General features: G+C 52.2%; 1 protein-coding gene across 1 annotated transcript; it reads left to right on the top strand.

Annotated features, from left to right (window-relative positions):
- Window positions 1–11,173: 11,173 nt before the first annotated feature.
- Window positions 11,174–16,010, top strand: SOX9 (SRY-box transcription factor 9). The gene is made up of 3 exons (XM_027737875.2): window positions 11,174–11,646; window positions 12,592–12,845; window positions 13,345–16,010. Exons 1-3 carry the CDS (start codon window positions 11,216–11,218, stop codon window positions 14,124–14,126), a joined length of 1,467 nt encoding a protein of 488 aa, XP_027593676.1. The 5' UTR covers window positions 11,174–11,215; the 3' UTR covers window positions 14,127–16,010.
- Window positions 16,011–16,885: the final 875 nt, after the last annotated feature.

The raw sequence follows: 16,885 nt of genomic DNA, 5'->3' as shown, positions 1-16,885 counted from the left end.
ATGTCCTTGGCTGAGCTCCCTGTTTGCACACCAGGAGCAGGCAGTGGGAAGCTGCCACTGGGCTGACATCCCACCCTCTCCCCTGCAGATCTGGGAGCCCATCACCAGCCACCCCGTGCTGGGACAGCAAACCCTCCCCACACCACAGCCCTGGGGGGTTGTCCCACCCTGTGCCAAGGAGATCAGAAACCAGGATCTCATGGGGCAAACAACGATGCTTTCCTGCCCCTTTGCAGCAGGTCATTGCTCTCCCTCCCCTCTTTAATTAACGGAAACAATCCCTCTGCAAAAGCACTCCTGGTTTTACAAGCCGGGAGGGCTCACACACCTTCCCCCTCGAGGGGAGCCCTGAGGGGTGAGCAGGGTGAGCACAGGCACAGACCTGCCCTCTCCTCACACGGGATCCTCTGGGGTGACCCTGGATCCCACGGGACTGTTTGCTTTGGATGCGACGCCGGCGTTGGGTTCGGTGTTAGTCAAACTGACCTTTCCTGTTTTCTGAGTCAACGGCCCCGGATCAGGCAAGTCAGGCACAAGATGTTGAAAATTAATCACCAGCAGGGGCTGACGGGAAACTGCCTGATTGGAGAAGTGGCATCTGGTGGGAGCACCGGCCTCGTTCCCTCAGCTGAAGCGAACACCCCTCACGCTCTGCTGAAAACCCTCCCTGGGGCCACGGCGAGCAAAGAAACCCCCCAGAAAGCTCCCAGCAGTGACACCCCCAGCAGTGACACCCCCAGCAGTGACACCCCCAGCAGTGACACCCCCAGCTCGGGGGCAGCTGAAAGCACTCAGCATCCTGCAGGGTCAAACCCCGAGGTTAATCCTGAGCACTGGATTCCCCCGGGACAGCCCTGATCGAGGGTGGCAGCACCAGGCAGGGAGTTAATGGGTCAGAGCTTCATCAGCCCAACGCACCAGACTCCCCTAAAATAGCCCAAAAACATCTGATATTTGCCTAAAGAGCCTTCCCCAGACAGAGAGGTCTCCTCTCACTCCACAGTCACCCCGTTGTCCTCCTGGCTTTTTCTTCCACAAATGCTGCCAGACCAGTAGGACTGGATTTGATTCTCTTTGGGAGATTTCTTTTTTTTTTTTTTCCTCTCTATCCCAAAATATCCCTCCTGCCCCAGTAATACAGAAAAAATGTGGGTGTTTCTGTGCAGTTTCAGGTAATTTTGGAGACATCAGATTTGTCACCTCTTCAGGGCCTGTTGTTCAAGCTGTCTCAGAAAAAGAAAGCTCATGGAAATTATTTGGCCTGGCCAGGTCCAAACCTGGACCATTTGACCCCAAATGATAAAGGATCTGATTCTGGACAGTCTTTGAGCCAACTAAGGACAAATGATAAGGTGACAGATAAGCAAAGAACTCAATAAAAAGCCCATGAGGAGCTGAATGTGCAGCAAGAAACAGGATCCTGCCTTGCTATGAATAGTCCTGTGGATTCTCTGGGGTCTAGTACAGAGAAGTGCACATTGCTGTGCTTTTTCTCAACAGTGTTTAACTGTATCTCTACAAATTACAAAAAAAAAAAAATTAAAATAATTTCTTCAACATCCTCTTTGTCAAATTTGGTAGAAATTGGAGTAGGAATTCCAAAGGGGGACACAAGACAGTGATGAGGGAGAAGGAGACACATATCCATACCTGTATCTTGTTTGGTTTGAGTTCAGACACAAAAGGGATGCTCAGAAGCCTCACTAATAGATTGAAGAAAACCAAACCCAGCTGTTTTCTAAAGAGCAAACATTCCCCACTGCCAGGCCCTGGGGCTGGTGCTAGGAGGACAGTCCCATCCCAGGGCTGGCAGAGCAGTGCTGCCCCAGCCAGGACTGATCCCAAAATCCTCCTTTGTTTCTCAACTTTGAGTTTTCTTTGCCTTTTTTTTTTTCCTTTTTCTTTTCTTTTTTTTTTGCAAGGTAACAATACCTCCTTTCAGGCTCTGCCAAAGCCCTGCTCAAGCCCACTCAGATAAGAGCTGGCAGGGAAGGTAACTGCCATCAATATTTTGGTGAATGTTAACTACCTGAGGACAGGCTGGGAGGGGGATCCCAACAGTCGGGCGCGAGCACCTGGGCTACGTTTAAAAACACCACATTAAAAGTCATCTCCCTGCCCAGATCCCCCTGAACTCCCACCAGAGTGTCTCCAGTGGCTGCAAAGCCAGCGCTGAGCGAGTCAGGACTGAGGCTGCAGTCGGGCTCCACACCAAGGTAGGTTCTCACGGCGCTTCTCTTGCAGCCCTTTCCTTGCTCCACTGCAGCATCCCCCCTCAGCCAGAGTTTATTCTGGAGAAGTGTGGCAGGCAGGACTCGCAGCCCCAAATTCTCAAGCGCAGGTTTCAGAATTAAACGCTAAAACCCAAAATAAAACAGGACTGGGGACGTCTTTTTGTCTCCTGGGGCTTCCCCCAGAGCTCCCTCGCCGGCGCTTGGGCTGGTCGGGGGCAGCACCTGATTCCATCCTTTTCTTCAAAGGCAAACCCGGGTTGGTGTGTTGGGAGCAGGAAGCCGGGATCACGATAGAGAGTGGTTTGAGACTGACAGCAAATGAAACTCCACGCCAAGGTACATATACACCCTTCGGAGACATATTTATAATAGGGTTTTTTCCTAAACCCAGAAAATATAACGATATTCTGTCATGCAGTCTGAGACTTTCTGTGTTATTATTAAGACATAGCAAACATTTCTAGGTATAGAAAACTGGGAGCTGGAGGGTGTTATTCTCAGAATAAACTTTTCCCACTTAGCAGCAGGATGAGTTTTTTTCTCTCATGTTCGTGCAAAAAAAAAAAAAAAAGTACGATTTTTGCCAAGCAAAATGGCCAGAGCATATTTCTAACCTGTCACAGGTAGGAGAGGCAGGTAGAGAGACAGACGCAGAAAAAACAGTACTCCCTGCCCTCCCCACTTCTGCTTTTCCATCTCCTTCTCCTTTGCTCCAGTAGTTTTAACACCACGAGTGTTGAGCTATTTTTCTTCTCACCATAAGCTGCTCCTGCGACAGCCCTTCCTGCTTCCTTGCCACTCCAGCAAAGGAAAGCAGGAGGGAAATCGAACAAATTCTCCTCCTCTGCAAATTGTTAAATTAAAAGTAAATAAATAAACTGATCAAAAAGCAGTTCTGTTTGTGGATTATGCAGTGATTGGGAGAGAAATTAAAGCAGCACCCACGGAGCTCCTGGGCTGTCCTGCCTCTTGTCCCTCCAGGTTGGGATGGAGACCTGGATCCCAGTCCAGCCCCTGGGCAGGCATTTAAAATCAGCTGGGATTTCATGTCAGCACCTCCTGAACAAGGCTCATGGTGCTCACCCCAACCCCCCTGGCACCCAACGTGGAAAACTCCTGGAATTATCAGCACTGGGCAAAAAAGGGAGGAAAGGGGGGAAGCACCAGGGACGTGTCAGGGATGCTGGGAACAACCCACCAGCCCTGAGTGCCCGGTGCCAGCAATGCCATCCAGCTGCCACCACCAAAAACAGGCACCTTAAAAATCCCTTGGAAGGTTTTCCCGGGGGAAGAGGAGGTTGGGAACTGCTGGGAGATCCCGGGATGGAGCACCCTCAGCATCCCTGGGGAGCAGGAAAACGGTGTCCCGCATTCAGCAGCGGCTGGGAAAAGGCTCAGTGCTCACTCCTGGGGTTGCATCCCGTCCCTAAGGGATGGAGAGACACGGCCACATCCAACTGCACAGACACCAGGGGAAAATGGGCCCAAGTTTCAGCAGAACGAGCCCAGAGCGTGGTGGGTTCAGCACCCCCGGGGTGGCATCGGGCACAGGATGGGACTCACACACCGAGAAGGGAGGGGGGCCCTGAGCACCCCCTTCCCCACAGCCCCGGGGAAGAAATACAGCACAAACCACCAAAAAATTATCTAAATTCTTAGACACGTCTCAAGATTTATGGCCTATGCAAAATAAAATATTTATAGAGTGCCTGGGCACAAAGTTCTGGACTTGGCATAGAGAGAGGACAGCAAGACCCAGCTCTAGGGCTGCCTGCATACGTGAGTCTGTCTTTAAATATATATATATAACTAAAACAAATCCCTGTTTATTACTCAGTAGAGAAAACTGCAGGTTTTTTTACATAAATAATCCCAGTGTAAATAAACTCCCCACCCTGAGCAAACTCGAAGTGATCCCATAGCAGATTTCTCTATTTTTCAAATAAATCACCCGTTCCACCCCAACATGGACCTGGCAGCTAGAATTTCCAAATCACTCAGGAGCAGGGCTGGGATGGGAGCTGGAAACAACCCAAACAAACAATTTTACAAGTTCCAGAAGCCGGGTCCCCCCCCCCAAACCCCATCCTCTCCCTCCCTCCTCTCCTTTTTTTTTTTTTTAATTTCTTTTTTTAATTTGACGAGCGGGAGGGGTGGGCGCTGCCACTGGCCCATAGGAAATCGGTGACCCGGGGACATCTGCAAGCCATTAGGACACAGACTTCAGGTAGCTCCCAGAAACACGTGCTGTCCACATTACACCCTCCAAGTATATTTCCACAACTTTACTTCTCCAAATAAACAGTCGGGCTCTCCCTGCATTAGCGAGGAGCTGCACAAACAGGTACAGAGAATGGCAGTTTTATTCCCCCTTCCAGTCCTGATGGATTTCTCGTGAGCTGTTGCCGGGCCGTGTAATTTGAACTATCGCTCGGAAAACAGAGTAGGGCCGGTTTAAAGTTACGGCCGTTTATTTGTGGGGACGTGAGCGCGGAGCATCGCGCGGGATCCGCGCGGCGGGTTAATTCCCCCTGCACCCGGCCTGCTGCTCTCCAGAAAGGGGCTGGGGGGGACAAACGGTCAAAATAAAACTGGAAACACACAGAGGTGTAAAAATTAGGATCGATCAGGGGTTATGTTCGGGTTGAGAGATTGGGGTTTTTTAAATTTCTAAAGAAATTCTGCTTCTCTTTAACCTCGCTGAGAGAGGGAGATTTCACAGTGCCCAGAGGGGACGTGTGGCTGATGGCACAGTGACCACAGACTATGACACTGATGCTGTACCATTCATTTACAGGAAAAAAATGGATAAAAATAGGGAGAAGATGACAGTGATCACTTGCTTCCAGCGTTCCCCCCAGGGCTTTTTGCCCTTTCTGGAGAGCTCGTATTGTTACGACTGAAAACCCCGTCTTTTGTCCTCATTACTGGAGCTTTGCTTTTGGCTTTGATCACTTTTCCCCCCCAAGTGATTCGAACCAGATTGATTTATCTTTGCATCTGCTGGGGAAGCACTTCCAGCCCTGGCTGACATCCGGGGGATGCTGTGCCTGGAACACACGGCAAAGCCACCGCCAGCAGCACAACGGGCACGGCTGGGCAGGCCAAAAGTGCTCCCACAAGCTAAAGGTGCACCTTGGGGTGGGGGGAGGAAGAAGAAATTAATAACTCTCCTCTTTTTCTCTTAGGAGGGGAAAAAAAAAAAACAAACCAACCTTTGGGAGGGGGGAGGAAAAGCCACTTTGGGGAGGGGATTTCCATCCCGCTTTAACCGAGACGGATAAATTTTCCATTTAGCCAAGTTCGCAGAGCTCGGAGCCAAAACGCCTGGGAGCAAATAAATAAACAGGCAAATAAACAAACAAACAAACAAACAAACAAATAAATAAATAAATAAATAAACACTTCCCCCCAAAATGTAGCACTTTAATCTCCAGAAGTAAAAAAAAAATAACAAGAGCGTTTGTGAAGTCCAAGGTTGCGCGCGGTGGTTTCCAGCTGTGGGAGAAAGGGAAGGGAACAGCAATGAGGTTCTTTCTCCTTCTCGCTATGGTGGAGGCTGTGCCGGAGCCAGGGAATGTTCAAACTCCTCCGGAGCTCGGAGATCCCGACTCCAAAATGGGAGTGAGGGTAAACCCACCCCTGGGTTTCCCTGCGGGGGAGCAGCTCCGCAAACTGGGGACCTGCCCATCAGTGCTGGTACTTCTTGGTAGAAAAGCAAAAAATCCCCATTTTTCACCTCTTTTTCTCAGATTTTAGCACTCCCAAAGCTTTTTTCCAAGGGAAACCAGCCTTTCTCTGCTCACAACTCCTTTTCCGCCGCCTCCAGGACTCACCCCAACCCTGACTCCCTCCCCAGCAGGATCTGGCCCCCGGCGGCTTCGCCTTCCCAGGATTATTTTTTAAGTGGTAAATAAATCTCCACACGATTTCAAGTGCTGCTGCTGGACCAGCCCCGATGAGTGTGCAGGTATTTAATAGCTAAAACAGACAGACGTGGTCACATTAACGCTGCCACCCAGCCTGGAAATAATCGGGATCATTTCACCACAGCGCCGGGATTATTGCTCCGAAACTCCTCAGCTTCTTTCACTTCACTCCACAGAGCGAGTCCATCAGGGTAGGATTTTTAGGCATGAATTAAAACCAAATATCTTTCAGCCACTTGCCTTGGAGTCTTCAGGCTCCTGGCTACCTCATATACAGAAAAAGGGGGAAAAAATGCCTGTCCACTGGTTTTCTCACCCATTCCCAGGCCAGGATTTGTCAAGCTTAAATCACACACCGTGTTGTCTCCAGCTCAGGGCGCAGCAGCTTTTGAGGGCCGTGTATTAGCACGACGAGGCAGAAAAATAAACTTTAAAAATTAATACAATGACATAAATATCAAATACTATGGAATTCTCAGCTGGATTTACAAAATCAAAGACAATTCTGCCCCTGGTACGTCACCCATTGGCTACTGCCCTTTAATCTCCTTTTTTTTTCACTGTGCAATGACCTTCTGATAAGGACGTGCCAGAATGTGCCTGAGAAACGCTGAGGCTTTTGAAAAATAAATAGATACAGGACAAAAAAGGGCAACCCTGTGCAAACCCCGCTGGGGAGGCCGTGGCAGAGGTGTTCAACACCTCTGGACCAGCTGGAATATGACACGGTGTCAAGGGCCGCCTCAGAAGGGGTTCAACACCAACCCCGTGTCCTGGGAATGGTGCCACAGCTCTCGGGCAGGTGAGCCCAAAAACAGAGCACAGGTTTCATCCCTGCAGCAGGAACTCTTCTGGCACTTAAGGCAGTAACACCTGGATTGGCACGACGTGGGATCCCTGCCCTGGAGGCCCTGCCCTGGAGGCCCGACCACGGCTGGGAAAAGGGGATGGGAGAAAAATGGGCTCAAACACGGAGGGTTTGTGCCGCGCAGGAGAACGTTGAGCAGCGACAGAGGACAGGGCTGAGCCCTCCCGGCTCACAGCCCTCCTGCAGCACAGGGGGAAAAGCCCAAGTGTGGGAGCATTGCTGTGGTGGGTGGGATGCAGCACTGCTCCCACCCCGAGGGAAATGGCCCTGTTTGGGAGGGGGTGACAGAGGGTGATAATTATTGCCCTGCACTCAGCACCTCCCCTGCCGAGAGCCCCGTCCAAAGGCACGGGGGAAAACCATCCCGGATGAATCCAAAGGCACGGCCCCATCTGGAATTTCACGTTTCGTGGCACTGATCAGTGAGTGACAGAGTTTTGGTATCGAAATTGAGAGAGAGGCTGCGGGAATGCTTTTGTTTCAGAGAATTCCCCTCTAAGCCAAACCTTCCCGTTCTGCGCCCGTCGCAAAAAGCCTTTCCCGGGACTGGGAGGCAGCACCAGCTTCTCCCTGGATTTCTCACCCCCTGGAGGATTCGTGGCGGGACACGGAGGCACCGCTGGCCTGTGTGAGGTCAGAGGGACGGGATGACATCACAACATCCCTGGTGAAGCCGCCACCCGTCCAACACCCACCCCACGGCCGGGGGGGCCGGAGGAGAGGCTGGACTTCACCAGGGAGCTGGATCAAACCCCCCAGATGCCACCAAACACCAATAAATCAGATCTTACTCCAGCACAGCTGATCTGAGGCGCATCAACACCATAAGTTCTGAGAGAAAAACCTCCCCCAGAAGCCCCACACGGTGCTGTTCCCTCTGCTGCCCAAACTCCTGTCTCCTCCACTCCACTTGGAAAGATTATTTCCTAAAAAACAGTGATTTGATTTAGCACAAGGCAGGAAAAAAGCCATCAAACGAGGGCTCTAATCCTCGCTAACAATCTTTCCTGATATCTGAGCTCGCCACTTAGGGTAAAACAATGTTAATTCTTTCAAAAGAAAAGAAAACTTCAATCCTGACGGGAAAGCAGCAACAGCTCAGCCGCTCCAAAGGAAACTTCTAACCCTGCAAAACGACTGTGATTAATCAGCTTGTCCACGTTGTCTAAATAGTCCATCGAACAGGAATTAAAAATAATAATCCAGAAATTATAAAATCACACACAATAACTGGAAAGCTCTTTCCCATTTCTCTTTTGTTTATTGTTCAAACTTGTCAAACCACTTTCTTTGGTTAAAACAGGCTGTTCGGGGATGAAAAGGCAGAGTCCCTTTCAGCAGATGGACTTTCAGAATGAAAAATGTTCTAATTATTACACTTTTCATTAAATCAATTATCCTTTCAAATTGTTCTCCTGTTTATCTCTGCCAATCAGCAGCAAAGCCATGGAACAATCTGTTGTCACCATATTTTTCTCCTCCAGGTACATTTGTTCAGATTTTTGCTACAGCAGCTCCAGCTGAGATAAGAACAATCTACTGCCTGCCTTTTCTTTGATGTCCTATAACAAACACATATATTAAACGAGATTTGTTGAGCTAAATTCCATCATGCACTAGCCTAGAGCCAAAATTACCAAGGGAAAACCATTCAGAATTACCTCTTTTGCTCTAAATTTACCCGTTTCACTGCAAATAACGATACAAAACTCAGCGGATCTTCTCCAGGACCACTGAATATTTAGCAAAGTAAAGAAATAAAATGCTGGGAAAAGCGTCCTCCCTGTTTCAGGCACAAGAAACCCCAAATTCTCATGAAGAAAAACCCCACAGTCCCCCTGTTCCTTCAGACAAAGGCTCTGGAAAGAGGACAGACACTTACCTTTAAACTCACCCAAAGAAAAAACTACTTCCCAAAAGTTTGCAAGCAAAAAAAAAAAAATTATAATAATAATAATCATCATAATAATCTCAGGGAAAGCTAAAGACAACCAGGGTCTACCAGGGAGAGGGTTTCTACTGCATTTATTCGGAGCTCCTTCCCTGCTGCCTTTTTCTTTTCTTTTTTTTTTTTTTTTTAATAGACTTTTTTTTTTTTTCACGTGCCGTTTCCAATACCTTCAAACCCCCTCGTTAAGGTGACGGCGACAATCGCGATACGGGATCCCCGCCGGGACACGGCCCCGAGCGGCCGCTGCCCCGAGGTTTGTCCGGCGGGACAAAGGCTGCAAATTAAAGCAGCAAATTAAAGCAGCTTCGATAAAGCCCCAACTTTAACGTTCGAGTTGAAATGAAAAATTATGGGCTGCGCAGTTTGTAAAGGGAGAACCGGTCGAAGGTCTCTCCCCCCCGAACACGCTGCGGAGCCCAGGGCGAAGCGGAGGGAGGCGGGAAGGGGGGGCAGCTTTGGAGCTGCCTTCGCACTCAACAGCTCCCACCAAAGCCCCCTCTCCTGGAACCTTAAAAACGGGATCTGCTTTACTGCCCACCAAGATAATGCCTCAGAGTGACCCCTCCGCCGCCAGCATCCCTCAGGTTTAATCCTTATCCGCGCGGAAGAGCCGTTTGCTAATGAAAATGAGACCGTGTGATCCACAGAAATCCATAAAGATTATTTCTGTTGAAATATTTGCGCTTATCCACAGATAACGCCGGGAAGCTCCCGGCGCTCCTTCGCTTTTGTTGGTTTGTTTCGATGACAAAAAGTTGGTCAACTCGGCAAAACTTTTTTTTTTTTTGGGGGGGGGGGGGAAGAAGAAGAAGGGGGGAGGCCGCTCCTTCCACCGCAGGGTCTCCAGCCTGGGCTGGTGCGGGACCGGGATGCGAGAAAGGGATGCGGGAAAGGGATGCGGGACCGGGATGCGGGTCCCACACCGCACAGCAGCCGAGCCCGGTCCGGCCCCGCGGGGAAGGACGAGACGGGACCACTGGGCTGAGAAATAGATATAGAAGAAAAAATATACAATAATATTATATCAACATATAAATAAATAGAGTTATAAAGAGGAATAATAATAATAATAATAAAGGAGGACGCGGGGGGGGTGTCGCAGCGCGGGAGGGGGCGCGCCGGACGCCCCCCAAAAAAGTTTTAAAAAACAGAAAAATAAAAAAAAAAAAAAAAAAAAAAAAAAAAAAAAAAAAAAAAAAAGAAAAAAAAAAAAAAGAAAAAAGCGATTCGAGGTATTTTCGGGGTAGTTCGGGTTCCCCACCCCCTCTGCCCCAGCGGGGGCGGCACCGGGACGGGACGGACCGACACCCCCGCACCCCCCTCCCCCGCTCCCTTTGCGCCGTTCCTGAGCCTCTGGCGCCCTCTCGGGACGGGCGCGGGTCCCGCCGCCACCGCGGGGGGAATTGGCGGGGACCCCCCCCCGGGAAAGCAGCAGCGGTGGGATGGGATGGGACGGGACGGGACGGGATAGAGGGGGGGGTTCCCCCCCGCTCCGCTCTGCCCACCGCTGCTGCTTTCCCGGGAGCTGCGGCGCTGGGATGGGATGGGATGGGGGGGGTAAAGGGGGGTGTCCCGTGCGCGCTCCCGCGGCCCCTCCCGCGCGTGTGTGCGCGTGTGTCCCCCCCCCCAGCACCGCGGCCCCGCCCCCTCCGCGCGCGCGCGCGGGGGGGCCCGGCCAATGGCGGCGGCCGCGGCCCCCGCGCGCCGCGCTCCCATTGGCCGAGCGCGGCCCCCCCGCCCCCGCGCGCGGCCCCGCGCGGGGCTATTTAAAGGCGCGGCCCCGCGCCGCGGCCGCAGAGCCCGCGCTGGAGACCGGCGGGGCTGCCCCTCCCCTCCCTTCCCCTCCACCCCCTTACACGGGCCCGCGACCGCTCCGCGAAGGCGAGAAAAAGTTTCCTCTTCTACCCCTTCCTCCTCGTTCTGGAGTTTTTTGGGTTTTTTCGCTTTTTTTTTTTTGTCTTTTTGCTTTTAATATTTTTTTTTTTTGACTGAAATGTAATAAAAAGTTTTCGCCGACTTTTTTTTTTTTTTTTTTTTTTTTTTTTTGCCGGCTCTTTCTTTCTCCCGCCGCTGGTTTCGAAGCTGCCGCTTCGTTTCTCCCTGAGTTTTGCCTTTTTTAACTCTTCCCCGCCCACTTAGCGCTCGACTTTTTCGATTTTCTTAAAAAAAGAAAAAAAAAAAAAAGGCAAAACTTTTTTTCGTCCCTTGATCCCCCCCCCGGCCGCTTTCTCGCATGAATCTCCTCGACCCTTTCATGAAAATGACAGAAGAGCAGGACAAATGTATCTCCGACGCCCCCAGCCCCACTATGTCGGATGACTCCGCCGGGTCCCCCTGTCCCTCTGGATCCGGGTCGGACACGGAGAACACCAGACCCCAAGAAAACACCTTCCCCAAGGGGGACCCGGACCTGAAGAAGGAGAACGACGAGGACAAGTTCCCGGTGTGCATCCGGGAGGCGGTGAGCCAGGTGCTGAAGGGCTACGACTGGACCCTGGTGCCGATGCCGGTGCGGGTGAACGGCTCGAGCAAGAACAAGCCGCACGTGAAGAGACCCATGAACGCCTTCATGGTGTGGGCGCAGGCGGCCCGCAGGAAGCTGGCGGACCAGTACCCGCATCTGCACAACGCCGAGCTCAGCAAGACCCTGGGCAAGCTCTGGAGGTGAGCGCGGGGCCGGGATGATGCCGGGGGGGGACCGCGGGATGCTGCGGGGGCTGCGGCTGCAGAGCCCGCTCCAGCCTGGACCGGCGGTCGCGGGAGGCAGAGGATGTTCCCAGCCTGCAAGAGTCGCTGAAAACTTTTGCGTGTGCTGGCGAACTTGTTTGGCGCAGGAGAAGCCAGAATAGTAGGGGAAAAGTAGGGAAAGCGGTTTCCCGTGGCCGCTTTCTGGTCTTGGAAGCGGTTTCTTTTCCCCGAGCGATGCTCGGGGCGGGGGGGACCGTGCGGGGGCTGGCGGAGCCCCCCGGGCCGTGCGAGCGGGGGCTGCCCCGGCCGCTGTTTGTTTGTGCTCCCGGGTCCAGAGGAAATGATGGGTTTGGGGATTGCATCAGCTCGGGCCGGGAGGGGAGGGAGTGCGGGAGGGGGGCGATGCGGGGCGCGGGGAGGGGGCGGCGGTGCCAAGCTCCGGGTGGGTGGCGGCGGCGAGTGGCGCATGGCCGGGTGCCCTCCGACTGCCAAAATAAGGCAGGGAGGGGAGAAAAACAGAAGGCAAGTGAGTCACCTGGCCGCCGCGCACTCTGTGACTGCACAGGGGGGCAGGGGGGGGAGATCCTAAATTTGTGGCAGGAGCAGAAATGAGTGAGCAAACCTGGCCCTGGCAGGCAGCGATGGGGCTGTCCCCAAAGCACCCGGGGACAGGGACATGTGCCCACGGGGTGGGGAGGGCGAGGGCTGGACCCCGGTGCAGCTCCCGCACCTCTTGCCTGGCCACTGAAGCAACCTGGGGGGTGACAAGCAGCGAGTGCCCCATGCAGGGGGCTCGGCATCGTGGGGGGCTCTGCATCGCCAGCGGGGGAATCCAGGGGAGAGACGCGAGCTGGTGTTAACGCGCTAATGCCCCCCCCGAGCCGCAGCTGACCCCTCGCACCCCCCGTGTCCCCCCCCCAGGCTGCTGAACGAGAGCGAGAAGCGTCCCTTCGTGGAGGAGGCCGAGCGGCTGCGGGTGCAGCACAAGAAGGACCATCCCGACTACAAGTACCAGCCGCGGCGGAGAAAGTCGGTGAAGAACGGGCAGTCGGAGCAGGAGGAGGGCTCGGAGCAGACCCACATCTCCCCCAACGCCATCTTCAAGGCGCTGCAGGCCGACTCCCCGCAGTCGTCCTCCAGCATCAGCGAGGTGCACTCCCCCGGGGAGCACTCGGGTAGGTACCCACGCACCCACGAGGCGTTTTGGGGGGGACGGCGCAGCTACAGCTCCCTAAGAAAAGTTGCAGCCCAAACCGGCTGGGATTGGGTAAGGGAGGGAAAAGGAGACCCAGAAATGCAGTGAGAAGGGGGGCAGAGCTGCCCACAAGCTTTGCCCTTGGCACGGGCACGTACCACTGCAGCCACTTGCACCCCCCCCCTCACCCCGTGCACGTGAGAAACGTAAAGTTACGCTTTAAAATAAATAAACAAATAAATAAAAAGCACCCTAAAAACTTGGCCCACGTTACAGCTCACGTCTGAGGGCTCAGTTATTTCAGCCAGTGCAGTAGGCTGGTGCTGACAGGGCTCATGTCTGAGCCCCTCACACCTGGAAGTGTTACCCCACAGGACCGCAGGCGCTGTTCCCCTGCCCCCCCGTGGGGGGGTTAACCATTAACTGAGTTATCACAGCGACACCCCCCTCACCCCTGTCCCCCTTCCTTCCTCCCACAGGGCAGTCACAGGGCCCCCCCACGCCCCCCACCACCCCTAAGACGGACACGCAGCCCGGCAAGCAGGACCTGAAGCGGGAGGGCCGCCCCCTGCAAGAGGGTGGCCGGCAGCCCCCCCACATCGACTTCCGAGACGTGGACATCGGGGAGCTGAGCAGCGACGTCATCTCCAACATCGAGACCTTCGACGTCAACGAGTTCGACCAGTACCTGCCTCCCAACGGGCACCCGGGGGGCCCGGCCGCGCACGGCCAGCCCGGCCAGGTCACCTACACGGGCAGCTACGGCATCAGCAGCACGTCGGGCTCCCCGGGCGGCGCCGGCCACGTGTGGATGTCCAAGCAGCAGGCGCAGCCCCCGGCGCAGCCGCAGCCCCCGGCGCAGCACGGGCTGCCGGCGCTGAGCGGGGAGCAGGGCCCGGCGGCGCAGCAGAGGACGCACATCAAGACGGAGCAGCTGAGCCCCAGCCACTACAGCGAGCAGCAGCAGCACTCCCCGCAGCAGATCAACTACAGCTCCTTCAACCTGCAGCACTACAGCTCGTCCTACCCCACCATCACCCGCTCCCAGTACGACTACACCGACCACCAGAACTCCGGCTCCTACTACAGCCACGCGGCGGGGCAGGGCAGCGGCCTCTACTCCACCTTCACCTACATGAACCCCACGCAGCGCCCCATGTACACCCCCATTGCAGACACTTCGGGGGTCCCCTCCATCCCCCAGACCCACAGCCCGCAGCACTGGGAACAGCCCGTCTACACGCAGCTCACCAGGCCCTGAAGCCGCGGAGGAAAGCGGGAAGAGAAAGAAAAAGAAATTTCGAAAACAAAACAAAACAAACAAACAAAACAAAACAAAACAAAACAACAAATCAGAAAAGCGTGAAAGCAGCGAGAAGAACTTCCTTCAGACATTTTTTTTTTTCCTTCTTTGAATTTAAAATAATAATTAAAAAGAGACGCTCAAGTGAAAGCTGGCGGGGAGGAGAGAGCGCCTCGAGCCTTCTGCACTACAGCATCCTCCAGGACCCGCCTGAGAGCCAGCAAAACTCGGTACACACTTGCCAAGGACTGGACTTGAACTCTGCTTCCAGCATGGAGAGGAGATTCCTACCCAACCCACCCAGCTGTCTTGTTCTCTGGACTTTTGTAATGATTTTTTTTTTTTTTTAGCAGTAAACTAAAGGAAAAAAAAAAAAAAGAAAAAAAAATGGGGGGTAAAAAAGAGAAAACTCAGAGTCCTCTGTGAGGAATATTCTCTATTTTAAATATTTTTAGTATGTACTGTGTATGATTCGTTACCAATTCGAGGGGATTTATACGTATTTTTTAGAGATTTTTTTAAGACGCTCTTATTTTTCCAACAGCTTAAAAAAAAAAAAAAAACGACACTTAGTGGAGCAGCGCTAGGCTTTCTTGCAGTCAGAGGTTTTGTATAGATAAGTGTCTTTTTTTTTTTTTTCCTCTCTAAAAATAAAACTAAACCAGCGTGCTTTGACCTGGGAACCAAGCTCTGTACGTGGGCAGCGTCGGGCACAGCGCTGGGCAGCGCTCAGGCTGTGCAGGGACCAGCATGGGAGAGGCTTTATTTTTCTAACTCGTAGCAAAAACCAGCCAGGAGAAGAGTTTCTCCGCTTTATTTTTTAATAACCTCGAGCCTTAAGGAAGAAAAACAACAAAAAAAAAAAAAAGATTTAAATCAACTGGGCCCCAGCCCGAGGCGCTGGGGAGAGGCCTTAAAGCAGCCCCGGGGGAATCCCCGGGCCCCAGCTCTGCCTGGCCCTGGGCTGGGGGGGCTGAGCTCGACCCCCTCCGGGCACCCCCGGCCACCCCAGGCCTGATGCAAAGCCCGTCCAGGGGCTCCTCTCTGCTTGCAGGACATCACAGATACTTTAAATTATTTATTTTGGGAGAAGAGCAGTTTTTAATCACAATTTTCCTCGGGTTTTTTTTTTTTTTGATCTCCCCTCTATTTTAAGTCCTTTCAAAAGCGATTGCATTAGTCAGAGCATTATTTGGAAGGTAACCGTGCCTGTTAAATTATGGTCTTGAACTGTAACCAGTCCTTTATTTATCTCTTTAATTCTTTTTTTTTTGTTGTCGTTGTTATTATTATTATTATTATTCTTTTTGGAATCTGTGTCCTGGGTTTGTACAAACTTGTGCTCTTCCTTTTTTTTTTTTTTTTTTCTTTTGTCTTAAGGATGAACTGGAAAAAAAAAAATAAGATTTGTACAAACTAAAGATTGCAAATGTAGCGTATCACTGAATCATTTGCCTTGTTTTCTGCCTCAGCTCTCTGGGACACACGAGCTCGTGCGAGGACGAGACCCAAGGCCCCAGCCCTGCCTGGGGGTGGCTCTGTTTTAGCCTTCCATCCCCCCCAAAACTGCCTTCAGAGCTGGGGGGACACTGACTTTGGTGAAGCTGTGGCTGAACAGTTAAGGATTGCTTTTTAAAAAAGACAGCAAACTTTTTTTATTTAAAAAAAAAATGATATATTTGTTAACAATTTTTTTTTTTTTTTTAGGGATTCAGTAGAAGAAAAAAAAATCTTAAAGCACTCTTATAATATGGCATCTTTCTATTTCTGTATAAAAGCAGATCTTTTTAAAGTATTTCTGTAACTTAAAAGACCTGTCATTTAAATCATATTTTGTCTTTAGGTAAGTTTGGTTTGGTTTGTTTGCAAGATCCTTCTCTCTGTGAAACTTACCTTTTTTTTTTTTGTATATTATTGTTTGCAATAAATATACATTGTATTAAAAATTAAACCATGCCCCAGGTGTCTGATTCATTATCAGCCTCCAAGGAGCACTGGGGCCAAGCTGGAGCCCTGGGATGGTTTTGGGTTCATTGATGGGGTTTGGGGTGTCCCTCCTCTTTTATCAGGGCAGGCCCTGAGTGCAGCATCCCAGGGAAAGCAGAGCCAGGGAATAAATGGGAGCTGGAGATGAATAAAGCCAGACTGGACAGTTCAGGGGCTCCAGCTGTCCCCCAGCCCCACTGGCTCTGATCCCTCTCCCTGGGTTGTCTGCTCTGAGCTGCCTGGCTGGGGGGGATGCTGAGCACCAGATGGGGGGAAAGGCTTTCAGGTCATTCTTACAAAACTGCTGCAATCCTCCAATCCTGCCAAACACAACCCCATCAGCCCAGACTGATCAAAAAGCCAAAATCTCCTGAAGAGCCAAGCAGGACATGTGCCATCCTCGAGGATCAGTGTCACTGCTCATCCCCGGGCCATGGTCCCCCAGAAACACAGCACAGACACTCCAGGAAGGAAAGACCCCCCAGCTCAGCCAGACATTGCTTTTCCTATCAAATCCATCCCAAATAAATCACTATCAAATCCATCCCAAAGAATCACTAAATCCTCTGGGGCAGCTCAGGGTGCTCCAGGCAGGCCCCAGCCCATGGCTTTCCCACCTCACCCCACTGCTGGTGTCACTGCAGAGCTCGCTGGTGACACCAGTCTGTGCAAGTCCCCTCCCTGACTGTCCCTCCAAGGCCACAGTTTTCACACGTGAAAACTCCTGCAGA

The sequence above is a fragment of the Pipra filicauda genome, unplaced genomic scaffold (genome assembly GCF_003945595.2).
Source record: "Pipra filicauda isolate LSUMZ 115617 unplaced genomic scaffold, ASM394559v2 scaffold80_size11013439_pilon, whole genome shotgun sequence".
Taxonomy (NCBI): domain Eukaryota; kingdom Metazoa; phylum Chordata; class Aves; order Passeriformes; family Pipridae; genus Pipra; species Pipra filicauda.
This window is presented reverse-complemented; position numbering and strand designations above follow the sequence as displayed.